Source organism: Phallusia mammillata, chromosome 1, assembly GCF_965637545.1.
Source record: "Phallusia mammillata chromosome 1, kaPhaMamm4.hap1.1, whole genome shotgun sequence".
In the NCBI taxonomy this organism is placed as follows: Eukaryota; Metazoa; Chordata; class Ascidiacea; order Phlebobranchia; family Ascidiidae; genus Phallusia; species Phallusia mammillata.
The window spans coordinates 19,497,245-19,524,408 of record NC_137252.1 but is presented as its reverse complement, the minus strand read 5'-3'; the positions used below and the strand labels follow the sequence as shown (position 1 = coordinate 19,524,408).

General features: G+C 36.3%; 2 protein-coding genes across 3 annotated transcripts; one reads left to right on the top strand and one right to left on the bottom strand.

Moving 5' to 3' along the window:
- The first annotated feature begins 1,721 nt into the window (after positions 1-1,721).
- Positions 1,722-19,628, top strand: LOC145231479 (uncharacterized). 2 transcript variants are annotated; one of them, XM_080096344.1, is made up of 12 exons: positions 1,722-2,522; positions 6,204-6,304; positions 9,548-9,617; positions 9,866-9,970; positions 13,400-13,492; positions 13,638-13,769; positions 13,828-13,857; positions 14,702-14,857; positions 14,966-15,218; positions 16,906-17,052; positions 17,297-17,459; positions 17,896-19,628. In XM_080096344.1, exons 1-12 carry the CDS (start codon positions 1,740-1,742, stop codon positions 18,749-18,751), a joined length of 2,889 nt encoding a protein of 962 aa, XP_079952470.1. In that variant the 5' UTR covers positions 1,722-1,739; the 3' UTR covers positions 18,752-19,628. The 2 variants fall into 2 exon arrangements, with proteins under 2 accessions (XP_079952470.1, XP_079952471.1); XM_080096345.1 differs by lacking the exon at positions 1,722-2,522 and adding an exon at positions 5,849-6,004.
- A 1,525-nt stretch (positions 19,629-21,153) lies between these two features.
- Positions 21,154-27,140, bottom strand: LOC145224931 (lysosomal protective protein-like). The gene is made up of 11 exons (XM_080091570.1): positions 26,527-27,140; positions 26,307-26,415; positions 25,647-25,781; positions 25,045-25,212; positions 24,616-24,795; positions 24,398-24,559; positions 24,207-24,328; positions 24,078-24,153; positions 23,448-23,540; positions 22,829-22,933; positions 21,154-22,115 (listed from the first exon to the last, which is right to left on the bottom strand). Exons 1-11 carry the CDS (start codon positions 26,715-26,717, stop codon positions 22,032-22,034), a joined length of 1,425 nt encoding a protein of 474 aa, XP_079947696.1. The 5' UTR covers positions 26,718-27,140; the 3' UTR covers positions 21,154-22,031.
- Positions 27,141-27,164: the final 24 nt, after the last annotated feature.

The window sequence follows — 27,164 nt, the reverse complement described above, 5'->3', positions numbered from 1 at the left end:
TTTTCTGCTTAGTACCAACGAAAATCGCGTCAATCATTATATTTTTTAACACAATATCGCTTTTCCAACTGCAGACAAAAAATCAGTAACTTAGTTCATTGTCGGGTTGGAAATCATGCTTGAGGCAATGTTAAACCCTACAGAACCAAAATAATGACGAAACACAACCATTCTGTACTAATAGCCAGGTAGATAAACTTTTGTTTTCATGTCAAACGCGTAGGACAGGGGTCGCAACCTTTTTTGCACTGCGGACCGTTTTTGAAACTAAAATTTTATCGCGGACCGGCTTTTCAAAAACTACAAATATTTATCAATAAAAACGCCTAAATTAGTTTATCATCCCCGGGATACATGGGCAAATGTTTTATAGCATCTAACCTCAAAAATTATACGGCCCGGTAACGAACTTCTCGCGGACCGGTCCAGGGCCGCGGACCGGCGGTTGCCGACCACTGGCGTAGGATACGACTTCGCGTGACATTTATTCGGCAAAACCGCCGAATATTCGGTTTCGAAATTTAGCCGATTCGGTATATCACTAATAAAAAGCATTTCTTGGCCATCGATTATAAGTCGGGGCCTGTAAGGCTTTTCCCCATAGTTGGTGCTGCTTACACTTGCATTTTAATTTCATGTCGATATTATTTCTATCCATATGCGATTTGATTTCTCTCGCGTTCAAATTTTTTTTGCATGTAGACGTCATACGTGAACATACGTTCTGCTGGTATTATGAACTATGACATGATTCATAACATCGCATTATGAAGGCACTCGAGACAAGGGATTTGCGCGTTTTTCTTCTGGATGTCGCATACTGAATTGGAAAACGTGTTAAATTGAATATAGCTGCGTTCCATTTAATATTTTTATAAAAAATGTGATTCGATCACAAAGGTGAAGTATGCACACTTCGTCACGTTAATAGTTGAAAACATGTTGTATACTTACAGGTACACAATTCACGGGTTTAGAGATTCTAACAAGAAACAAACAAGCCAATATATATGTATAGAACATGACGTTTCGACTGCAACTTGTGTCATTCTCACATGAAATGTTGTACTTTTACAAATTCTCTGCAATGTCGCATAAGCGCTAGCAAGACAAATTCCTGAGATTAAACCGGTAAACAAGGCCGTCGGTTTAAAGTGGCACCTGAGGAAACCAACTGCGTCGAAAAGCGTGACAAATCACTCGCCCAAATCATCTACCTTTTTCGTCATGTCTTGTTATTCGCACGGCAGCTACAACCTGTCATAAGATTGGAATGACTATTGTCGCTGATGTCGAACGAACACTAAAGTGTTTTTTGATCAATAAAATTAACAAGTTTTGCAAAAGAAGGTGTTGTATGCCTCGGTATGTTAAAATAGCCTGAAGCAAGAATGTTTGCACTGGCGATTAATGCGAGTGTTATTCGCATCAGTTAGAGCTTCTACTTTGGATTTAAATTAATCGCATGCTTTTGTGGATCGATGGTGGATCCCTAGAGGTACGACACATGTGTGTCCACTGGCGCAACGAAACATGTGCTTCTCTGAAATTTGATAACTGCAGCGGTTGATGCGCAGTGTTTAAATAGCCCTTTAGAAAAAATGAAATTTAGTTATATTAGCCTGTCCGTCAGGTTCATCAATCTAAATGTTTGTTTGGTAGCAAATACAGGGTGTTAACATACACGTATGTAGTCGCAATGATGATTAAGGTGATATTCGTAGCTTAGTTTTCAAATAATGAGTGCAAATCGACCATCCAGTCATTGTCGAGTGTACGTTTGCGTGCAAAGGGAAGATCAAATGTACGGAAACGAAACTGGCGACAAGTCGTCTGGCACTTTTGAGCGAGCATCGTATGGCACGGAAATAAACACAAAACCAATTGGTGATTTTTCGCTTGATGCGAATGCTGAAAATACGAAATATTGGGACCAACCGGAGATGGTAAATCCTGCCACCAGCGTTGTTTCTACGATCGGCATAAACTTTCAGCCCAGACAAATTACTCATTACAACTTTGAAAATGTTCACAACATAAGGCGAAATGCATTGGGACAAAGCGACAGCAAAAAGCATGGCCGCCCATCAAGTCTCAGTTCAGTCGCTTCATCAATATCTTCTCGCACTTCGCGTTGTAGTGATTACTTTGTTGGGTCACCTGACCATGTCGATTCCTTCCAATCTTATGAAAACACGGAGTGTAGTCAGTTAGATCGGAATGGCGTTCTGGAAGACTGTATTGAGGAGACAGCTGAGCAAAACTCAGGCTTGTTGATTCACTGTGACTCGCAAAAAGCTAACAACAATTTGCGCATTCATCGCAATGGATCAGAATTGGAAAAGCAAAGAAATGTGTCAGTCCGCGATATCAATAAACGTCTGAGCGAAGTAGACCATCTGTCTCCAATTTCTTCAATGGCAATGAGAGACGACCCTGCTCTAACTTACGTTGACAGAATAATGCTGGAGCTTGTGGAAACAGAACGAATGTACGTAAGAGCACTGGAAGATGTTTTAGGGGTAAGTTGCATAAACTTTAACGAGAATTTAGTGCAAAAGATGATAATGTTTTCATCGTTATCATTCGCAACTCTTCGAAATAATAAATGATTGCTTTCAAATTTATTCATGCAAGAGGGGAATTCATATTAATTAGTCCCATAAGCAGGGTTGTCATCGACATGGACACCAAAATAAGGACAAAAATAAATTTCCATACGAAATGAACAAACGTTTTTGTACAAATCTTTGCATTTATACGAACTATGACACAGAGTTGCAAGTCGGGCCGGGCTTTTCGGGCCGGGTTCGGGCCGGGTTCGGGCCGGGTTCGGGCTTAGGTATTTGTGAGAAAACGGGCTTAAAACGGGCCTGACTTTACGTTCCGTGTCCGCCATTTTTTTAACAAAATCACTCAGCTAAGTAACAAGTCTCTGGCTTTGACCTCATGCTCACCCGACTTTCAAGCGTATTGTTTACGACATTGTGTACTGATGTTCATTGTGTTTGTTGCCTTGATCTTTTTTTTTATTTCTCATCCTTTGTTGCAAGACTTTCGTGGATAGGCCTGTCAATCAAAATTTCGGGCCCAAACGGGCTTCTCAAAAACGTTTCGGGTTCGGGACGGGTTTCGGGCTTGTGCTTTCGGGTTCGGGCCGGGTTCGGGCTCAGATTTCGGGCCCGCTTGCAACTCTGCTATGACATATCACATGACATATTTTTTGCCAGAAACAATCTGTTCAAGCAAATCCTGGTTAGTAGAACTTATTTTGTGCGTCTCATGATAGCTCAGGTCTTGGTTTATTTTAACTTATAGCAGGGATTTCACTTGTATTTGTTGAAAATAAGTCAAAATAAGGACTCAAGTCACAAACAACGACATTTTTTTAGAAATGAGGACATAATTTTTTCTATGACATTGCCCTTCAAAATAAGGACAAATCTTAAAAATAAAGTCGATACGTCAACCCTGTCCATAAGAGACCCGTTTCTTGAATTAAAATAAATGTGGAATTTTGTAAACCTTTTGTTAAGGTTACTCTTAAAATACTCCCAGGCACTACCCTTGAACAAAAAAAACAGCATTTATGGTTTTTAGGACGCATTATTTAAAGGACGCATTATTTTAAAGGACGCATTATTTTAAGGACGCATTATTTAAAGGACGCATTATTTTAAAGGATGCATTAAATTATTTACTGAAAAGAATTTCTTGACCATGGGTTCAAAGTTCACCGAGACCATCAGTGGTTTTCGAACTTTTTGGAGCAAAATGGACTGCGAAAGCTTGCTTTCCGTTTCCTATTCTATAGTCCTATAGACTAGGGCAGGGGTGGGGAACCTGCGGCCTAAAGGCCGCATGCGGCCTTTTAGGGCACTCAGTGCGGCCTTCGATGTCAGAATACAATTTAGGATTTTGATAATACACACTGTACCAGGCACAAAAAACCATACAGAAACGTATTTTTTTACCTTTATTCCACATTATTATTTGATTGGTTCTAGGGCAGCTGTTTTCAAATTAGAGCCAAGTGGTTGCGTACTGGTACACAAAGCGATTTCCGTAGGTCTGCGAAGAGACCCAGGTTCTGCAATCTTACTTATGCTGCAAAAGAACTATTGTTTGCGCATAATCGAATGTCTTAAACTCGTCTGTGATGTCACAAGCTGATTAATATTGGTAAACAAGCGAGTTTCTACATTAATAAAATCCCGAATGTTGTAGTGAAGGTGAAAATGTAGTAAGGAATTTTATTTAGCTTGGACCGTAAGTTCAATAGCACAGCGACCAACCTGTAAGTCAAAAAGTTTGAACACCATGCACTGTCCTTGGCCTGGTAAATAGTTTGTGCGGCCTAAACGAGTGCCGATAAACCGTTTGGCGGCCTTCACAAACAAAAAGGTTCCCCACCCCTGGACTAGGGCCTCTCAAACTGTGGGTCGCGACCCCAATTGGGGTCAGGGGCGCACAACCAGTGGTGCACAACCTTGCGGCCGTACAGAGACGAGTTTGTGCGGCCGTGAACATGTTTATTAGAATGTTACATACATCTGGCGGCCGTGACGTAAAGAGAAAAAATAGACACCACAAGCGTCATAATATAGATTATGACGTCATAAATGCTAAGACTGTCAATTTGTGTATCAAGTTAGAAAATAATTTAGGCTTTTTAGGCGCCATTAGATAGTGTGTATATATATTAATATATATATATAATAAATAAGTATTTCTTTACATCAGTAATTTTAAAACACAAGCAAGCAGGTAATAAGCGGCCGCCAAAGCGAAAAGGTTGTGCACCCCTGGGCTATACCCATCAAGGGGTCGCGTAGAAATTTCTGTTTTAAGATAGGGTCGCAGAGCAAGAATGTTTGAGTAGCCCTGCTATAGACCGATACGTGTTGCGCTCCTGATGCAGTGGAAGAGTATGGATGCACCGTCGATGGGTGCGTTCCAAGGTTTACAACGCCAAGGGGCCAACGAAAAAAAACAAAAAATATTGTTCACATGTGTGTTGTGTGCATTTTACATAGTAACATAAGGTAATTTCAGGTATAACACCCCGTGTAACTATGTTTTTTGAATCCACTTGCAAGCACCCTATTTTTAAAAATCTCACTTTTAGCCTGAGAGTTTTACAGGTCATGATAAAAATCCATAGAAAACACTTCGCACGAAGTGGGTTGCGTTGTTGCGGATCAAGGGGATCGAAATGGGACGATATTCGAAATTTGCGAGAATTTCGCGCCGTGCCTTATGCAGCCGATTTGTAAAATTATTGATTTGGGTAACTTATCAATATAAAATGGTATCACATCACCGTGTTTTGTTACGCAGTATCACTTTTTGTCACCAATTGTTAGTCAGGGCGCCAAATCCACAGGGCAAAAAACTTTGTAAGCCACAACTTATAATCAAATTAATATGACATGTAAAAATTACATCTATTTATATATAACTTCTGCAAGGTATAACAGTACAATAAAAAACATTTTCCTTTTTTCTGTATTTTGACGTACGCTATACTTAATCAGACAAGTAAATTTACCCCTTTTCTGGAAATTTTATGGCCCTAAACATTCACAATATTTATGAACTTAACATCATTATCTCTCCAACCCCAAAACAATGTTTTAAATTTTAGGGTGCTTGTGTATGCACTGTTGATAAGTTTGCATTTTCCTGTTAAAGCATAACAATCTAATTGCTGAAAAACATACATTCTTTACCATAAAACATTTAATACACCCTTTACTAATCAATTTAAAATCAGAATAAATAAAGATAGACTTTCGCTGTTGGGGTGTGACTGGTTTTATGTTTTAAAACCATTTAAATTTTGCATTTATAAATTTCATGATGTTGCAGGATTAAAAGTGGTATAGTATGTATCAAAAGAGTGATAAAATGATTATAAAAGTGTTTTAATGAATTGCTATTTAGTATTTTCTAGCAGCATGTCTTTGTATTCCATGGTTTATTTACAAAAGTAATAGAGCAAGTAGGTATATTTTGTTGTTAAAACTTGTGGCTGAAAAATGTCTCACTTAACCCTGCTGTGTTTGTAGCAGTTTAACATTTGTTGTTGTGCTGTCTGTAATTTACCCCTGGCAAATAGACTAATAATCAGAGACTACAAATAATTGTGTCATTTCTAATTTGCTGTTTTTGATTTTTCAAGATAAGTAAATTTGTTTCAGGGCTATTTGCTTGCAATGAAAAGTGCATCAGAGCTATCTATCAACCATGAAACCATTGATAATCTGTTTGGAAACATCAAGAAAATTTATGCCTTTAACAGGTAAGATCAACTTTAACAGGTAAGATAATGAACAATTTTACCATTTGTTTATGACATTAATGGGGTGTACAGTTTTAACTGTTTCACCATTATTTATGGCATTATTATATGCCCATATGTTTTCACCAAGTCTAAGGATTTTTTTATAGATCCCCTTCCTTGAAGAAATTGATATTACCCTTTCAGTTTTTATGGGAAGGGGACGCATCTTGATTTCACTCAGTTTTTTTTCTCTTTTTTTCTTCTTGTTTCCCCGGTGAAGTTTGTCCATGCACTTTTGGCATGAAATCTTGGCTGGATTTGGATGAAACTTTCACAGATGGTAGATACAGTTATGCAGATGTGCCATCTGCTTCGTTTGACTTGATAACCCCAGTATTTACCCCGCTAGACCCCAAAGTGTAAAACATTTTTGTATGTTGCTGCGCACCACAAACAAAATATTTCTGTAGTGTAATAGTATAATAAAGGTAACAGAACATATGGTACTTGTGTTTGTGCAATACTTGGTGGACGTTTTTGCACATGCCCGTCAGAGGGGTATTAACAGCCTTATGGCATCAGATGTATTAATGAAGGTTGCTAACAACACCTCTAGTGGTCAGAATTTTAAACAATGTCCGATTTAGATAAAATTTACAGGGCTGTTTATTGGGTCATTGTGGTTTCATATTTTATACCATAGGCGCCGAGTAGGAGGTGGTGGGGTTGCACCACCACCTTGGGTTGGTAAAGCATGGTGGCGGCCACCGTGGATATTCTAGTTAGTTTATAGCGGTATCATACAAAATATCATAAAGTCTGAAGAAAATTAGGAACAATTTTCATTTACCAAGCGTGCTGGCGATTTAGCCGCAAAACGTGGCTTAAAACTGCAACTTGTTTTGGTTAGTGCCTTTTTTATGACATCAAATACACAATTGTGAGCCAGTGTCTGTTTGACCATTGGTGCGTGCAATGCAATTTGTTGTAATAAATGGTTAGAGCAGCAAGTTGACGAAACATTTTTTGACATTGCTACCAATGATAAATGCTACAACAACATGTTGCAATTGCCAACTAAATATTATTTCAAACATATCGTTTTTTTCTGATTTTGACGAATGTTGTATTCTATGGGAGGTTTTTGGGCTTTGAGTTCTTGTGTTTGCAAGCATAAGTAACGTCACATAAAGTGACATCATATTTTATGTCCGACACTTTTCATTTTTTGTAAAACTTGGCGCCTATGTGTTATACTTTTGGGTGTTAAAACCCATCAGTTACCCCACTAACCCCCTAAAATGGGTGAGTTTTATAAAAGGTGTCAGAATTAAATGAAACTTGGATAGCTTGTAGAGTTTATCATGAATAGATGTCAATTGTTGTGTTTCACCCAATAGCCCCAATGTTTACCCCTCTAGCCCCCTAAAAGGGGTGAATTTTTTAAACAATGACCGAATTGGATGAAATTTGGACAGCTTATAGAGTGTATTATTTATAGTTGTTGATTGTTATGTTCAACCCTGTTTCCCCAACATTTACCCCAAGGTCATTCCATGTCAAACATCCCAGAAAAATGGCAAAAGTTAACCCACCCTCTCAGATTTGTCAAATTTCATATGTCCATGCGGCTAGTTACACTGATTTCAACGAAAAAAGGGGGTGGATAAACTGCAGACAAAAACTAGAAGGGTGGATGAACCCCCTTTAATTACTGACCCATATTTCAAAAACATGAAAAACTGTAATGAGGTGATTGAGAATGTCCTAAAGGTTCACCTAACCTACTAAAATGACCACAATATATACAAACTAGAAAGAAATATGACATTTTAAACACGGTATTCAAAAAGCATTGATGCACATCGTTGCAGTGATCACATATTTGACATGGACATATAAAATTTGATAAAAAATCTGAGGGGGTGGGTTAAGTGGTCTGGGCAGTTGACATGGAATGACCCCCACTAACCCCCCAAAATGGGTCAATTTTGTAAACAATGTCTGGATTGATCGAAATTTGGATAGCTTGTACAGTGTGCCATTTATAGGTGTATATTGTTGTGTTTAACCCTGTAGCCCTATCATTTACGCCACTAGCCCCCTACAATTGTGTGCAATTCATCATTAATAGGAGCTGATTGTTGTGTTTTAGCCAATTTTCTCACTAGTTAACACTTTTTTCTCAGATAGATCATAAAATAGAAAAACCTTCAAAATTGTATAAATGGAATAAATTTAAATAGTTTTTAGTCCATATAGCATTTTTATTCATGCACAGTACCGATCACTGTGTTTGATGTTACACTACAAAACTTTCTCATAGTTATATATCTCTTGAAATGCATTATTTATGACTTTGCATTTGTGGGGACACATGCGTTTTTGCTTGCAGAAACCATCAAGGTTATAAAAGCCAGTGGATGATATGGGACTCAATATAAAATAAGTGTAGGGAATATATTAATGTTTTAAAATAGGTTACAGTGTATATGCAAGGGCAATATGTGCTAAGCCACCCTTCTAGTTTTTGTCTTCAGTTTATCCACCCCCTTGTGCCAACAAATGTTTAATGAACAACTTACAACTGGTATATGACATCTGTTTTGTATAACACACTCCACCCAGTGGTTATTCCTCCAGTCATAAAATAGAAACTGGTTTCAACTTGGGATAAAATTATAAGTGGGTGAAAGTTGGATCATTGGGATTTGATATTTTAATAGTTGGACTGTAGAACTTCTGTAATTAACCCATTTGTTAGACCCTAAAATGAGTAATTTTTTTAAACGATGTCCAAATTATATTCACAAAGTGAGGACAGGACAGATTATATTATGTAACCTTGTGGTGTGTAAATTGTTGCATATTACACTTTACCCAATTACCACTCTAAAATGTATCAATATTTTCACAAACAATATTTAGAATTTTATCTGCCTATTGTAAAATGCATAACAAATGTTGGATGTTTGGTAACCACTGCATTTCTATAGATTTAAATAAAAGTTTGACAATATAAAATTCCATTTTTAAAGCAGGTATATTACTGCATATGTGTAATAGTTAAATACACTAAGCCAGAACCTTTTTTAGTTTGTAACTGTAGTGGCAATTTGGTACAGGTATTAAAGTTGGCTTTGAGTTTTGTTTACTTATATATCAGTAATAGCCCAGTTAAAAACATTATAAAACTAGGTTTGAAGTTTTGAACTTTTTTGTGTAGCAGCGTATTGTAATAAGGTTATCAATTTATTTCAGAAAATTTTTGTCGTCCATTGAAAACTGTATTGGAGATCCAGTTGCAATAGCAAAGTGTTTTATTAAACAGGTTGGTCAAATCACAATCATATATTTCTATCAAGATGGGATAACTCACTAATAATAATGTTTGAATGATCATTAATATTTGCCTTTTTATCACTTTGAGTAACTACACAAAAAATAGGATATTTTTAAGATGTAGTTGTATCAGTACTCCAAGTCTAACACTTTAAATTCTTGAGGCTGGTTTGTTTAAACAAGTTTTGTTCAGGATAATGAATACCAGACACAAAGCCATAACTTTTGTTTAAACAGGAGAAACACTTTCAAGTTTATGCAGAATACTGCACCAATTATCCCACATCTATTGGAATATTGACTCGCTGTATGAAAGTGGCCTCATTTTCCGAATTTTTGAAGGTTTGTTCCTATAAAATTGCCATTTTTAAAAGATTGAAGCAAAAGAGATTGATGCCGTTTCAATCATTATGTAATGTATTTCAACAAGTTTAATCAAGCCATATACTAAAATACGGTTTAAAGATAAGCATCCATAAACAAGTCAAGTTTTTTTGCAGTGCCCGGTTTTGAGCAATATCAAGTTATTGCAAATACCTCAAAATCTCGCTATTGGTAATCTTTTCTGAAATTAAACGATTTGTAAGGCAGAAGTACATTGAAGCAATTTAGTTAAAGATAGTGTAAAGGTGGCTTGTCCAAAAAGTGTTTCAGCTAATTATGTTAATTATGGACTGTCTAAGGCTGGTTTGTTACATGCATTTGCAGTGATGAGGAGACTCTAGTCGAGTCACCTTTTTAAAAGACTTGACTTGACTCGAGTCTTAGCTGTACAAAGACTCGACTTGACTCGAGTCTTAGCTGTACAAAGACTCGACTTGACTTGGACTCGTCTTAGTAGAGACTTGACTCAGACTCATTATTTCACCAACAAAGCGGAAATTTCTTATAATGGATAACCTGTTCAGTCGGCTTCAACAGCAGCAATGTACTGTGCGACGCGAAGTTATTTTTGATTAATTTTAACATAGCGAAGTCACTCCTACCTTCAAAAACTTTCTTACGCTAGCATTAAGCGTTGTACTTATTGCTTTGTTTAATGTGATCGAATGCAGTACATGTCAAGGCCATGTATTCGCTTAAAGCGCTTATATTACTGTACAAACGCTCCAGTGCATGCAGTAAAATACGAATTTTGGGTTTTCAAAAACTCCTTTGGACAGATTGACGTTCTTGTCCATGCTGTTTAATGAGTGTCAATTAATGTGTTTCTTAAAGTTGACCCTACTTTAAGAAAGGGACGTTGAGGGGATTTGTTCACTGTAATAAAGTGGTGTCTGTTAAGGTAAAAAAGTCGCGATGAACCATTCAAATAGAATAACTGTCCAAACCTTTAACCTTTCCTTGCTAAAACTTTTTGGGACTTGCCTTGACTCGAACCGCTAATGACTTGACTCGACTTGAGACTCGAACCTCATTTGACTCAACTTGAGACTTGAACCCCTTCTGACTTGACTTGACTTGGGACTTGAACCTCTACTGACTTGACTTGAGACTCGACTAATAGGACTCTTTACCCAACCCTGTGCATTTGGTCGACAAAGAATGCTTCAAGTCTATTCAAAACCGGCGTTAGTTGTTTATCCAAAGTTGATCCTCCTGAAGTTTAAACCCCGGCTGACTGACTTTTACATGATCTAGGACAGTGGTTCTCAACCTTTGTGGGCTGTGGCCCCCTAAAAGTAACTTTTATGCCTCATTGGCCCCTTCACGTAAACCTATAAGACCTGTGTCCCCCTTTGGTACTAATTTCTGCTTTAAACAGGTGGAATAGAGTAAACAAGAATCGGTAATCGTGAAACATCTTAATATAGACAAATAGTATGTGAAACAGTCGAACAAATTAGGGATAAAGTAATTTGCAACAAACACTTAATTATTTGCATTGAAAAGGAAATGGCTTTTAGCGGGTGTTTCTGGTGAACCTACACCTGTGGGCCCTGGTTGAGAATCTAGAACTTCCATGTTTGGTGGTTGGTGCATTGTAAAGCGTTTAAATAATTTTGTAACTTTTAATTGGATTCCCCCCTTAACCCCTAAATACCTGTTTTTAGCTGTACCAGTCCTTTAAGTCAAACATACATGACCTCATGTGCTGAAATTTTAAACAATTGTTGGTAGGGATTACTTGTTTAGTATTTTAAACTTTGGCTCAATCGGCCATAAGGTCACCTTTACAGCCTATAATATGTGTACACTGAACAGTCAGTCAGTCGGTAAGTCTGGGCAGACATATCACAAGGCAGTCTTTTCGGTGATATGAAATCAGCTGTTTTTGCGCAGCAATTCTAAGTTATCACACACATTTTCAGTTTTAACGATGGTTTCACTCCTTGGATGTGATTTAAACCTGATAAACATAGTTTGGTTTCGTATATGTCAAACAAAACCTTATTAATCCACATAAAGGATAATAAAAGAATTTGACAGATCTGAAAGCAGCGATAAATGGTCTATAAATGATGCTTTCTAAATTTTTTTCTTGGAAATCTAAAAATAATTGCATCATTCTTATACCGTTAATAAACTAATCCGCACAAACACACGTGTGCTGATCTATTCTTTTTTGCTTGCATAAACAAGCATATGTGTGAATCAAATGGTGTGTAGTAAATAGGATATGGAATATACGAAATAGAAGTATATAGGAAGCCACCTTTCTAGTTAAAAAATAAGCTTGGGTAGAACTGTTTAGGCCTATTGACAACATTTTCTGGTTAGTCACAAAAGTGCAAAATTTTAATTTAAGAGGTAGGGATGTCCCAAAGTAGAATATCGAATCCATTATATAAATGTGTGCTCTCGTCGTTGGTTAAAATGTAAACACATGCGTTTCGTTTTTACTTCGACGCCCGGTCATTGTAAAGACAGCGAAGGTCTCATTGCCATCAAATCAGTGAGCATTATAACAACGCCATAACGTCAAGTCATGAGGCGCTATAATGACGGTGGTGCAAAAATGTTATAATTAATTTTTAACCTTATGCTAATTCTTCTGTCTTTGTGGATTTTTGGGCATTTAGTTTCAATTCAGTTGTCTTTTTTGTTTAGGTTGGTTCTTTTTTTGCATTTTAAATGAAAAAAATGTTTTATAATGTATTAAACTGGTCTGCTTTCGTTGTTGTTTTGCTGCAAGATGATTGCACAGTCAAAAATTTTATATATTTTAGATTCAAAACAATTATTCTAGAATACCCAGTTATTCTACTTTGAAAATCCCTATTAAGAGGCAGACAAATTGTATTTTTTGCAACAAAGTTATCTGCTTATTAAAGCACGCTAAAATGATTTGCTTATTAAAGCACACTAAAATGATTTGTTCTGCAAAAAAACAACATTTTGACCAGCCCCTAAAACCCATAAATTATAATATGTGATATTTTATTCAGTGATTGGGATTAGTGTTATTTATTCATGGTCTTTTTTGTTTTTCCTTGTGTATCATAATTTTTATTTAGAAAAAGCGCTTTTAGTCATATTGTTTTAAATTTGGGTTGGACCAGTTCTTGTGAAAGTGATTTGTTGAAAAAAAGTTTCTTAACTAAAGTGTAAAACAATTCCAGTTCACTGAGTTTTGGTTAGGTATCGATCTTTGCACTAATCATGCTTTATTTGCATAAAAACGCTCAGCCATTGCTAAAATGTTTGGATAAACTGTTTTAGATGTAAACTCTTTAAATTGTAGGATTTGTTTTTAAATGTAGTACATTAAGGAAGGTGATACAAAAGTTAATGTATTTTATGTCTTCCATAAAAACCTACAATTTATAGGCTCAACAAACTTCACTTCAGCATGCTCTTCCATTAGGTTCATACCTTTTGAAACCAGTGCAACGGGTCCTAAAATATCATTTACTTATTCAGGTAAGTTGCTGGAAAAAATGCCATTATGCTGTCTCAGCATTTTTAAAACTTTATGTGTCGCTGTTAAGCTAAAAACATTAAAAAACAATCTGTTGCATAAGTTTTACTTGCAAATTGTGAACAAAATTACTAAAATATTTCCAAGGATCTTGTCAAAAACTGCAGCAGTGATGTAGATGATTACAGCATAATTAAAAGAGCCTTAGATGTTATGACCAAGCTTGCCCACCATATTAATGAGATGAAACGAAAACATGAAGATACTGTCTACATACAGGTAGGATTTTTTGTAGAATGATGTAAAACTGATAAGTTGCATTTTTTATGTTTTTTAGGAAATTCAAAGCATGCTGGGAAATTGGAAGGTAAGTGGATATGAAACTTGCAATAGTATGTATTAGTGATGCCATGAAGTTTCAGTTGGCCGAATCATTTCGGCTGAATCCATTGTCTTCCAATGTTTCGGTTTCGGTCCAAACTTTTTTTTTTAATTCAGCCCAAACCGAACTTTTATGTTGCATGGAATTAAGGCCTTAAATTTTATTTTTGCCCACATGAAACAACATAACTTAAATATTTGTTGTATCTGTAAAATACGAGGCATGTTGTCTGCAAAATATTAGGTGTTTAGTAAAGCTTACGCATTGTGAAAGTGATTTTAGTTTGTCAAAACTGAGTTCTCTTACATCAACAACACAAGGTTCAGTTGAAAACATCCACAAGTAAGGGGATTTTAGGTTCGGTCCAACTCGGCCGAAATTATTCGGCTAAACTCAGCAGAATATTCACTTTCGGCCCGAACCTTTTTAGGCAGGTTCGGTGCATCACTAGTATGTATATACCAGTGGTTCTCAACCAGGGCCCGTGGCCCCCCTGGGGGGCGTAGATTCACCAGAAACACCCACTAAAATCCATTTCCTTTTTAACTTTATTCCCTAATTTAATCGACTATTTCACATACTATTTGTCTATATTGAGGTTTTTTATGATTACAAATTCTTGTTTATTCTATTCGACCTGTTTAAAGTCGAAATTAGTACCAAATTCCAACATGATATTGCCATTTAAATTTTTTAAGGGGGCCACAGGTCCTACAGGGTTATTTGGAGGGGGCCATGAGGTCCAAAAAGTACTTTTAGGGTGCCACGGTCCACGAAAGGTTGAGAACCACTGGTATATACTTAAAAAAATATCAACCATTATTCACAGGGTGATGAACTCGCAACATATGGTGAAATTGTAAAGGAAGGAGAATTGAAATTCCAAGGGGCTAAAACTGAAAGATATGTGTACCTTTTTGACAAAATGTTATTGATTACAAAAAAGAGAGATGATGGAGTCATTTTTTGCAAACATCATATTTTGGTATGATTGATTGGCATTTAAGTTGGCAACAGTAAAATAATATGTTGTTTGTTAAAAAGATTCTGTAGGTGTGCAGAATTATTGATAATAATCTGGCAATTTTAACAGTGTTCTGACATTGTTCTTCTGGAAAGCATTTCTGGAAACCCACTAAGTTTCATTGTTGCCCCATTCAATGACCTTTCTTCTTCTCATGGATTGACTAAACCTTGGGAGAAAGTCCAACATCAAATCACTGCACCCTCCATGACTGACAAACTTGATTGGACCTATCACATAAAAAAACTGATTATAAAGCATCACCATGCAGCTATTCCATTGAAGGCTCAGCGTTCAATTCTGCGCATGAATAGTTTTGGAGGTTGGTATCAGACCTTTATAGCTGTGTGCATGTATGTATATTTGTGTGGTGCACCAATCGTAGGACAATTTGTTGTTCTTGTCTGAATATATTCAAAAACAGATAAATCTATTAATGCCATCAAATTGCCAATCTTTTTTATGCAATTAACCAGAATATGTGATTTTTCAGATGTTGTATAAACAGTTCAAGTCATTATCGGAAGGGGTTTTTACACATTCTAATGAATTTACTATGATGCTCATCCATGATAACCGAGATGCTTTCTCTCTTATACATAGTTAAAAGACATAAAATTGCTTTCCTATAACCTGACCAATGCTCACACCTCAGTGCAGAATGTGACATGACATTTCCTCGATCTTGTGGTATGGTGCAATCAGCCACATGTGTTTCAAGTAAGATTAGTGGCACACAAGCATTCTACAATGTGACACACACCCCGTACACTTTAAAGTAATATCGTCTCTCGGTCTGTTTTTTCTTTAGTTTGTAGTCCCAATTGCCTTAGAGCAGAAGTTGCAGTTTGTTGCCCACTTGTTTGTTTCTATGTTGTTAAAATAAGAGAAGAGAAAGACTGTAATCATAATCACAGTAGTTAAAACAGCCTTTTTCCAATTGAAGAAATAAAGTTACTCGTTAAACACAGCTTGTTCCTATTTGCATTGCCCCAGCCCATATGAAGTTATCAGCTGCATAGAGATGGCTTCTCTCTCTTTTTTATAATAAAATACAATAACCCACTGTGCTGCAAGTAGATCAATGCTTCCACTACAGTTAAGTATATATTGGTTGGCATTTAATTGCAACAAATGCTTTAACACAAACGCTACTACAAAAGAGGGAGAAAGCAATAGTCGTAGGCTGAAAGGTGGCTCTATCACCCTAATGACTGTGCCACAAATGTGCGATGTTTTTTTTTTATTAAGGGTCTGTACATAATCTTCGTTAAAATGCAATTTGACATTATACTCTTTGCTTCAGGAACATTAATCTACTTCCAAGAAGGTAATTTATGTTGTTCTAGACCAGGGGTTGGCAACCTGCGGGCCGCATGCAGCCCTTCATTAAAGGTTGTGCGGCCCGCAGAGATGCTTGGATTTCAAAAGTACTGGCAAACGAGGCCAATTATTACATACTTTTGCGCTGATTAATGCGCCTGGTGCTAGTTTTCTGCGATCTGTCAAAATGTGGCAAGAATCAAATACGAATTATACTTTTAGTTAAGCATATTTGGTAAGAAACAAAACAAAATCACTTTGTGTTATGCACATGTGCGGCCTGCGATCTAATTTTGACATTTATAATTGGCCCTACATTAACAAAGGTTGCCCACCCTTGTTCTAGACTAAAATATATGAGAGAAAGCATTTCTGTTGCAGTAAAAACGCATCATAGTAAGATTATTTTTAGCACTTCAGTTGATAACATATTATAATTATACTATTTACACATCTTTAAAAAATCACATAAAAAAGCTTTGTATGAATTCTATTTGACAAATACAATCTGAATGGCTTGTCTGCAAATTTTATGTGACACAGGTTTGTTTTGTGTTTGAACCGACAATGTTGCACACAAAAAAGATTGTTTACTATGAAAGCTAATGGTCATTTGGTGTTTGACATGTCACTGTCAAGACAAGTAAAAGATGACTGGGTAAAACATAATTTTAAACATTTTGTAGGAATACCTGCTAATCCAATGGCCAAGAACACTGTGTCGACAACTATGGAATCATCAGAAGACAAAAAGATTTTTTCTCGCATTGGAAGTCTAGGAAAAATTAGAAGGCGGTCAGATTCTTCTTCTAAAAAATCAATACTTCTGCAGGGTTAGTTAATGTTTCTCTATTATGATGACCCTCTTATAACAAAACACATTTTCGTTTTACCTTCATCACTATGTGTTGTTAAAGTTGCAATTCTTAAACGAGACTAGTTGCCTTCCGAAATGTGTGTCTTCTAAATTTTGGCAGTAAACATTTTATGCAGGATAGACCCTCATACAGTTTAAGTCATTATGGCTGTTGGGTTCAGCAATTTAGAGACATTATCCTGTTATACTTTTAAATTTAGCTGCCAACAAAACAATGGAAATTTCAAATTCCCTTCCAAGTACACCATCTTTGCCCAATCAAACTAATTTGTTTTCCTTTGATTCTGAAAACATCAATCTTGAAAGTGTAAAAGATGATCATTTACAGTCCTCCCATTTAAAGATTAACAACATGTCGACAAGGTGATGCTTATGTGTTAAAGTTTTTTTTATGTCAGTAAGAGGGAATTGGACTTGAAATGCTTAAACAGTTTCAGACATTCATTAATTGCTTTAACTTATTTTTGGTGACCGAAATTTTTCCTGTTAATTAGTGTTCTGTAACTACATATTTACTACAGTGCTTTTCCCCTAATTATCTGCATAATATTCACTGAGTCTAAATACAAACGAATGGCATGCCAACTACTTAAGTTCACTTTTAAGCTTTCAAAGCTGATTAAAAGTTTTTTTGAGACCCAGTTCACAAACAATAATTCATTTTATCAGTGTGATATTGTAGTATTTTTTTGTGGTGGTGTACATCACAATATAGCAAAAAAGGTGTCTAGTATGGTTTAGTTTTTGTTAAAATGTCACTGATAAAGATCATTCTCACTTTTGCTTGTGTCTGTTTTAGAAATGACCCAACATACTCCAACCAAGCTGTTACCAAGTTTGATAAACAAGTCCTGGAAAATCCTGAAGGGTGCAGTGAAGAGAAGCCTGTTGAAATGCAATCACAAAACAGAAATGATGTAAAACAGTACAATGATGAAATGGATGATCTTCTGCTGCTAAATTTTGGAAACAACCGGCAAAGTGTTAGTTGGGACATACAGATCGTTGATGAAGTTTTCAACCACTATAAAAATTATTCCAGCCCACTTTCAAGACCAACGGCTAAAACAACACGGTCATCTATACCTAAAAAATTGTTGTCTGCACATTCCCCTTCTGTAAGTGAAGATGGCCTAACTGTCAGAAAAGACTCTGAAACAGAGAACGTTTCAGTCCTTCGTGTTGATTCATTTCAGTCAACCTTGCCAGATAGTAGAAAAGAAAGTGAAGACGAAACAAGAAAAGTGAGTGTACTGCCTGCGGGGGAAGTGTCCAAATGTAGTGAGCAATGCACTGTGCCGCGTGTGAAGCCCCCATCTCCTATTTTAAAGGAGAAAGGCATTTTTTTGCAAGCCAAACCATTATATAAGGAGGTTGAAATGAGCCAAAATTATCCCACTCACACTCAGTCATTCAGTATTTTTAAAGACTCTCCAAACAACTGTGATTCTGAAGAAAAATTGCCCGGTAGTCACAATTCTGCGCATGTCAAATTAACAAAACAAAAAGACATTGCCAGAAATACTTCATTTCAAACTCAGAGCAGACCAAAAGGAAGGCGCCATTTCCACAACAACATATTGAACATGGATACAAAGCGTATTCCTACAGGAATTGTTCAAGCGGCCTTAAGCAAGTATGAAAATAGTCTGTAATATTTTAGGAAAACTATTTTCTTGCTGTATTTTACTATGACAAGCAAACATGTGCATTAGAATGCTTTTTGGTCCTCATGGCATATAGTTTGATTTTTATACCTTTTGGTTTGTTATTTTGAACTTCATTTTAAGTTTACCAGTATTATATTTTGCATAAAGTTTCCAGGGAGTAAAATGTTGTAAATATCTATGGTCAACTAAAGTTTCAAACTTATCGTGCATTACATTTCTCTCAGAAAGACTTGTTGACAACAAGTCTAATAACAAGATGTTCTTCAAGCATATATATGTCTTTTGTTTGTTTTTGTTTTCATAGGGTAATGAAGTATTTTATCTCTAAAAACCTTTTCCCCACTTTTGAGAGTCTTGTACTGTTAACAAAAGCAAAAGATGTGAAATCTGAAGTCAGTTTTACCATAGAGTCTTAATTCTTCCATGTGCAGTGTGTTGGTTCCTATTTATTAAGACTTTTTTTTCCTAAATGCATCCCACAATACCATTTGTTTTTAACAAAGTGGCAGAATGTTTTTTTATTGTACCATGTACAAAAGCAAGGCTCCCAGAAATTGGTTTAATTCGATTTTTAAATGTCTTTTAAGAAATCAAAATTACCTAAATGAGTTATATGTATTTTGTGTGACGTGTCAAAGATACAGTATTATTCGACGCAATGCGTGTCACTGCGAACCATATCTTGTGTGTACATTTTTTTCTTGCCTTGTATTTCGTCAACATTTCACGTATTTAGACGTAACTGCATGGTCAAATGCCTTTTATGCACAGAATTTATATACGTGCGTAAACCACAATCATTGCCATTTGTATGCCCAAAACGGAATAATAGTTTCATCATACAATACAATGAAATAATTTAGTTAAATGTGCAAAATATTTTAAGATGTAGTGGCAGAGTATGTTGCCAGAGGTAATGTGACTGTTTTGGCTGTCACATGCTTTAAACTGGCGAAGTTGAAAGAATATGTTATGCAAAAAACGGGGAATTAACTTCCAATTTCCTCGCATACGTGTATTAGACAGTTGTGGGTGGGAAACTCGTAACTGAAATTCAAATGCACCATACTCACCCAGTCGCAAACTTTAACACCATAACGCGCGATTCCGTAAAATAATTTAACCAAAATAAAAGCGGTGAAGAAATAAAATTTTAACAAGAGATACCACTAAGTATTTTTTACTTAACTAGTCCGGGAAGTGATCAAATAAGCTATATTAATTATGGGTCTCCTTCCTTGAAGGGGGTTTGTTATACGCGTTTGGTCAAGAAAGAGTGCTTCAAATTTATTCTTACTCACACAGATGTTTATATTTATTGATCCAAATTTGATCCGCCTGAAGTTTGACCGCGAATGACCCAGCGGTTCACCCACAGGCCCCGAGGACGTTTTTTTAACGGCTGTACTGACTAAAGAACATGATCTAGGACAGGGGTGTCCAAAGTGCGGCCCGCGGGCCAAATGCGGCCCCCGACGGCATTTCGCGTGGCCCGCGGCTGTTTTTTTAAATTGTAATGCGTATGGCCCGCCATAGTTTGGATTAGGTTTTTGGGTTTTGGCCACTTGCGACTTCACGCAAAAGCCTTCCATGGAACTTTAATTACCAGTAAAACGGAAGCATACATAGTGCTGGCGTAACAAAATCCCACAATTTCCTTAAATCCCGTATATTTTGGTCTAATTCTAAAAAAACGTTGGCCCGCGGGCGTCTTCACCTGGTGAAAATTGGCCCCCATCAAAAAAAGTTTGGACACCCCTGATCTAGGAGTTTCATGCTTTGTTGGTCGGTGCATTGTAAGAAATTCTAATGAATTTTGTAACTTTTATTTAGATTCACCACTTAAACCCCGAAATATTCGGTTTTTGGTATTCCAGTTCTTTAGGTCAGAAATGCAAGCCCTAATGCTGAAATTTTAACAATTGTTTGTAGTGGAAAGCCCAAGGAAGTAATTCACTGGTTACAATTGTGGTGATTTAATGCCTGCAATTGTGGCAATTTAATGCATAGCGGGAGATCGCCGCTTGACGCATGAACGGACGTTTTACGAAGCAGTCTTTTTTGAGATAAGACATCAGCGCAGCAATTCTATGTAGTTTTCTTAGGTTAGAACACGTATTTTCAGTTTTTAGCGAAGGTTTTACATCTTTAAAGTGGCTAAAACTAGAGATGTACCGAATATTTGTTTTGCCGAATTTATTCGCTTCAATCGGTCACTTTTGCAAAAATTCGGTTTTAGCCGAATAATTTGTTGCGATTCGGCCGAATCCAAATCTTTTCTGACACAAACTTAAAGCGTTAAATTTTTTAACTTCAACTCTTTCAAACTACACTTTGAATAAAATCGCGTCGATTATTATAATTTTTAAAACATTATCGTTATAGAAACCATGCATGAGGCAATGTTAAACTCCACAGAACTGATATAAGGATGAAACACAACCATTCTGCACCAATTGCCTGGTAGATAAACTTATGTTTATATGTCAAACGCGTAGCGTACGACTTTACGTGACGTCATGAAGGAATCGGTTGATTCGACTGCCGAATATTCGGTTTCGGTCGAATCGAAAGTTAGCCGATTCGGTACATCACTAGTTAAAACATTACTTCGATTTCGTACATGTCAGGCTAACGATATTGATGCACATGAAGGTAAAAAACTAGACGTTTTCCAAAGCCGCAATAGAGAGTCATTAAACGGTCATGTTCTTTTTTACTACTTTTGTAAATATATGACAATATGATGTAAACAGGTTATGGTCAGAACCTTTTGAAGTCTGGGTTGATGCTTTCTACTGATTAGTGCTTACAGAATCTAAAAGAAATAATTCGAAAACCTGACTTATTCGCATAAACACGTGTGTGTTTATGTTACTTGCAAAAATAATCATATGTGTAGATCAAATAGTGTGTGTAGTAAACCGATAATTAGGGTACACAATATATAAAATGGAAATATATAGGAAAGCCATCCTTCTAGTTTTATCTTTGAATTTGCTTTTCATTGTTCTTCCCATGTTTTGTTCTGTTGATACCGTTTCCGTCCAAAAAAATTGACAGCTTTTACATTTTGCAGAAAAATAAAGTTGGAAAAAAATATCATTCAAATAGTTACCCCGGCTTGACTCGATGTGATGAATAAAAAGACAGTTATTATCACAATAAAAAACATGGTTTAAAAAACATGGTTCATATAGCTTATACTCCGTTTACAAAACAAGTTTTTTATACACATAAAATAGCAATATAGTTCTGAACGTTCTTATAGTGGTTCTTCCTCAATGAATCTTCGAATCATAGTGTATGCTTCAAACGGTTTATCGGCCGGAACCATATGACCAGCGCCCTGCAGAAAATACGTTGATTTGGGTTTAGCAGCACATTTGTTTTAATTACCATGCAGGAAATGCCGGCGGAAAATTACAATGTTCGTAGCCTTCGTCAGGGCAGCTTACAATTGCTTTAAATTTCGTCTTGATGAGTTGACCTTCGATCCTGCTATCTTGTCAAATGTGGTGTAAGTCTGGTCTGGTTGCGTTTTAACTGTTTTCTTCGAAAAACTTAACCTGTGGCCTTTTGTGGTAATTTGACTTCTAAGTTACCATCCTTAAGAAATTTGCAGCTGCCATTTTTTCTTTAAAACCGCAGCCCTCACTTGTGTACAAATGCAGGATAAGTTTTAATTCAAAACCTAATCGCACTTAGTTTGTTGCGGCGCCATAAAGTTTTTTTTAATCCATAAAGGGTACTATCTTCTGTGTGCCGTATTTCTTCCATGGTTAGGCTATGTTTGCGTGAGATCGCAATTTGCTTTTTAATTCAAATGTTTGATACAAACTTTATTGGGCTTATAAGTAGGCCTACAACACAATTTTTAAATACCATTACAGGCCACGACGTGGCCGCCACGTGATTTGCTGAATCATTAATACTAAAGACCTATATATACATTTTCACTTCTAAGAAATATTTATTTAAATAAACTCTAATACACTTAAATCCAGAATCATTATTCCGTTAAATACGCGGACAGAGTGTCTTTACAAATCGTTACTTTACCTTAATAGTGGCATAGATAAGTCGATCAAACTCTTTAAAAAAGCCAGCAACTTGACTTGAACCATCTTCCTTAGTAACTGTCCACTTTCTTCGTGGTAGATTAATCTTCAAACATGGACAATAAATTGTAAATTTTTGCATATACAGTTACTACCAAATATGTCAGTAAAAGAAAAAATAAATCACACAGATTTCCTATTAGCGCGAGTCTTGCGCTATACCGATTGTGGATGGACCGCGCCTTCGAACGACGAATTGCACTAAGATGATTTCCCTTAGCGTTGATTGTAATAATATTGTTAGCGTCAATCAATTCCCTCAATTAGTAGTTATAGGCAATCAGCAGGGAAAATAAATCGTATTTTCGTTTGTTTTACGTTTTAACTGCTCGGCCGTTGATTTTTTTTCAACGAAAACGTTGTGCTATGAAAGTATTTCTTACTTCAAAAACGTTATTTGCTTCTTTTAATAACCTGCAGGCCGCCCATTTCGGGAAACAAAGTCACGTACCCAATAATATTCCAACGTTACTTTTCAAAACAATTAGCCTACTCGGTTTCGCCATATTTGCTGCATCATACGTGTGGACTGAATATATATATTTTGTTTGAAACCTTACCTCATATCCAAGTTGGTCCACAAACCATTCACCGCCTAAATGATTGCATGCCATGTCAGTATCGCCGTAATATAGCAATACTCGAAAGTCTTCCTTCATACAAACAAGTTTCGTTGAAATAAATGCAGTTTGGTTAACATTAACTGTATGCCTTTTCATGCTTATTTCGCAACGTGTCTATCAAGGGAAGCCATGTCAAGCTACTCCTAATTCGTAACCCTTTACCAAACAAAAACAATAGCGAGCAGTAAAAAATGTGGTGTAGATATGACGAGGAGTATTGTTTTACATGTGGCCGGCAAGTTGTTTGATACGACTAGGCTTGGGATGGAATAATTTTTATATTGCTGTTAATGATGAAAGTAAGTCGAAACGTTATTTACGTCGTCTCGTTTGCCGGAACGGCGCTTATATTTACGCTGAAAGTCTCCGTGCTTAAATGTTACAAGTAAGTTATAAGCTATACGCTATTTCAAAAACACATCATAAAATTGTCGGATAATATTCGTTCTGTTCTCCTAATATAGCTTCTACACATTTTGTCTCACTGGTGCTTTTATAGGTGCGGTAGCCTTTAAGTTTAATTGTTTGTTTTTTGCTCTGTGCCTATATTCTAATCAAGTTACTCACTTGTGTGGCAAAAATCTGCTTTATCGTCGATGACATGTCTGGATGAGACTTTTCATACAACTTTAACACTGTTTCGCTGTAAAGAGAGATTTTAGTTGGTAAACAACGTTAGCTACCGTACCGCCTTACTTGCAAATTTCCCAAAGATTTTCGTTTACGTGTATTGCTAATTGAACATCAGGTCTGTTGAGGTATTTCGTTATCAGGGTCGAGTTTGAGCACGCAGGAACTAATCCAAGGCGACGGCTATCGTACTATGGAACGTAGAGAGTCGATTTTAGCATTTCAGATCTATAAAATTGATTTGTTTACACCAAAATACTTGCCTTTTGCATAACAGTTACGTAACTTTGGTCCATATACCGAAATTGTCGATAACGCTCAGCAGTTGCCATCAAACTCTGACTTGCGGTATAACAATCAGCGTATAAGTTGTATAAATTGATACCGTCGTTAGAGACAATATGGTGTATCCTTGCCAGCTACAGAAAACAAAAATGCAATAGCTGTGTGGAAAATGAAGTGCGCAATTGCCTACCTTGAGCATACAATCCTCATTGTGAATGGTATTAAAATTACAGTTATCTTTGTCAGCGCAGCAATACTGGTGCAATTCATTCCATAAAGTAGTTCCGTATAGGCCGTGATAAAATGCATAGTAAACCAATGAATCTTCGTTTATTGCAGTGCTAAGCAGACCGTTCCCAATCATCATACCCTGCACAAACAAAATTAAATTTTTAATACATAAGCGCTTAAAAAGTCATGAAAAAAACAAACAAACAAACAAACAAAAACAGATGAAATATGTTTACTACCAATTAGTAAGCAACAGTTTCAGATATCGATTCGACTTGCGTTATTAGCTGCGTTTGTCAATTATCTGGTTATGTAAGAAAAAGCGAAAAGTAACCCAAGGTCCAATTAATTAACCAACATTAATAGTATCCATGATCAATGCACTTACTTTTACATTTCTTCTTAGTCCTTCGTCCCCATCATTCAAAATCGCTTGAATTAATAAAGGGATGTAAACACCTGCATAACTTTCACCACTAATGTATATTTGGCAATCTTGGTAGGATGGAAATTTAAGAAAGAAGTCTTTTATAGCTCGTAAATTATCCTCTGTCGCCTGAAAAAGAACATCAAAACTTTGTAGACATATATAGTCCCAATGACGGTAAAATAAGGGTCCAAAAGGCCTTCCCAATTTTTGTCTTCGTTTTTGTAAATGCTCATTCTGTTACCACAAATTTGTGTTTGAAACCAACATGTGTGAGGTCACAAAATTGTTGGCACGCTATCAAATTTTCTTCTGACTACGCCACTTTGTATAGGCCTCGCTGTTTTTTTAATATGGAACAAATGTTAGATTAAACATAAATTGTTTAGTGATATGTATGAACTGTGTGTAGTAGCCTATATTGTGAATCACGAGTCACCAGAGACTCGCAGCACGACAGATAGAAACAGCAGTAGCGTAAAAAAAACGGTGGACGACCGAGACTTTTCAAAGTGTTCAGTCTGTTATATGTATAACTTATATTTATTTAAACGAAAACTAACCATATTGTCGTTCACCGGGGAAGATGATGTGTCGTACGAAAACCCGACTCCAACTGGTGACTCGATATACAACGTGTGACCAAGTTTGTTCCATGAATGGGGATTTTCGATAACATTTCCACTGCTTGTTTCAAACTAAAAAATTACAAAACAAATGTATATTTTTAAGGACCAACATATGCAGTAGGCTACATCCACTACATTTAGTGATAAATTGGATATATAGATGCATATTAGGCTAATTATTATTAAAAGGTGGTAAAAATGTAAGCAATAATTTTGGGTGACTTTTCAAAATTCGGTTTCAAACGAAATATACTTCAAATTGCTAGTTGTCGCATATGCTTACTTTACACAAAACTCGAGCACGACATTCTGTAAATTGGGCTATTAATTGGTCCATGGCCTAAAACGAGTTGAGAACCATAGGAATTTGACAAATAGGCTACACACTTGATTACTATATCAAATAGTTATGTACACATGTCATAAAATATATGCAGTAGATTTGCGTCAACGATAACCACAAGAACGTTACAAATTTACTTCGGTATTGCTGGAATATCATTAATCTGTTCTGTTCAAGTTTCATTTCAAAAAATCGTACGCAAGCTTTTAAAGGTTCAGAAATTTCAAGTAATTATTAGAATTTAAACAAACCTTTATTGGGCCATTTTCGATAAACAATCCATCAAGCGAACTACATCCAGGTCCACCGTTAAACCACAAGATTAGAATGCGTGACTCTGGATCAGTGCATTCGTTGAACCTAATTTATACTCAGACGTTTTTTTTATTTGAATAAAAAGGTTAATGTTCAAATAAAATAGTATATTTCAGTAAATTTTAAATGTACACATTTACAAAAATAAAAGGCTACCAGTAATGCAGTCTTTTTGTGGAAGATGCTTGCAAGTAGCCTGAAAACATATTGAATGTCGGCATTTGTTGTAGTCCAGGAAGTCGATCGATAAGATCTGCTTGTGATCTCCAGTCCAATGCATTAAAGCAACATACTTCACCCAAAATCGCAATCAAAACCACAACGCTTAAAACTGGCCTTCCCTCCATTACGATAAAATGCAGGTAACTGGTTTTTGTGAAGTAGTAAGATTGGAAGTGTTTTACGTCTCACTTAGTTTCAATTCCCGGAAAAGCATCAACTTTGCCTGGAAACGATTTCGTCAGCGCCGATTGAATATTAAACATACACCGCAAATTTGAATGCACCGCGAACCCTGTGTCCGAGTGATGATAGGTGATGTACCAGAGTTTCGGTTTGACGAATTTATACGGCCATGTCAGATTCGGTTTTGGAGAAATAATTTGTTTCTTGTTTCGATTGGGTCGAAACCCAATCTTTTGTGCACACCGAAACGTTATGAATATCAACAATATTGTCCGGGTCTTCGCTAGCCTTAAAGCATATGCAACTATATGTACATGAAAATTAAACGTAACGACCAGTCTTTTATGTGACACGAAAGGTGAATAAATGTCTGATGTTATGTTCAAGTG

What these genes read in the sequence shown, in the direction of transcription:
- LOC145224931 (XM_080091570.1), bottom strand. Translation starts at nt 26,717, where the DNA reads ATGGAGGGAAGGCCAGTTTTAAGCGTTGTGGTTTTGATTGCGATTTTG. An exon ending in AATCTTTGGGAAATTTGCAA is followed by an intron (nt 24,154 to 24,206) that starts GTAAGGCGGTAC and finishes CTCTCTTTACAG; the next exon opens with CGAAACAGTGTTAAAGTTGT. An exon ending in TTATCTATGCCACTATTAAG is followed by an intron (nt 22,116 to 22,828) that starts GTAAAGTAACGA and finishes TATTTTCTGCAG; the next exon opens with GGCGCTGGTCATATGGTTCC.
- LOC145231479 (XM_080096344.1), top strand. Translation starts at nt 1,740, where the DNA reads ATGAGTGCAAATCGACCATCCAGTCATTGTCGAGTGTACGTTTGCGTG. An exon ending in AAAATTTATGCCTTTAACAG is followed by an intron (nt 6,305 to 9,547) that starts GTAAGATCAACT and finishes AATTTATTTCAG; the next exon opens with AAAATTTTTGTCGTCCATTG. An exon ending in TTTGCAAACATCATATTTTG is followed by an intron (nt 14,858 to 14,965) that starts GTATGATTGATT and finishes CAATTTTAACAG; the next exon opens with TGTTCTGACATTGTTCTTCT.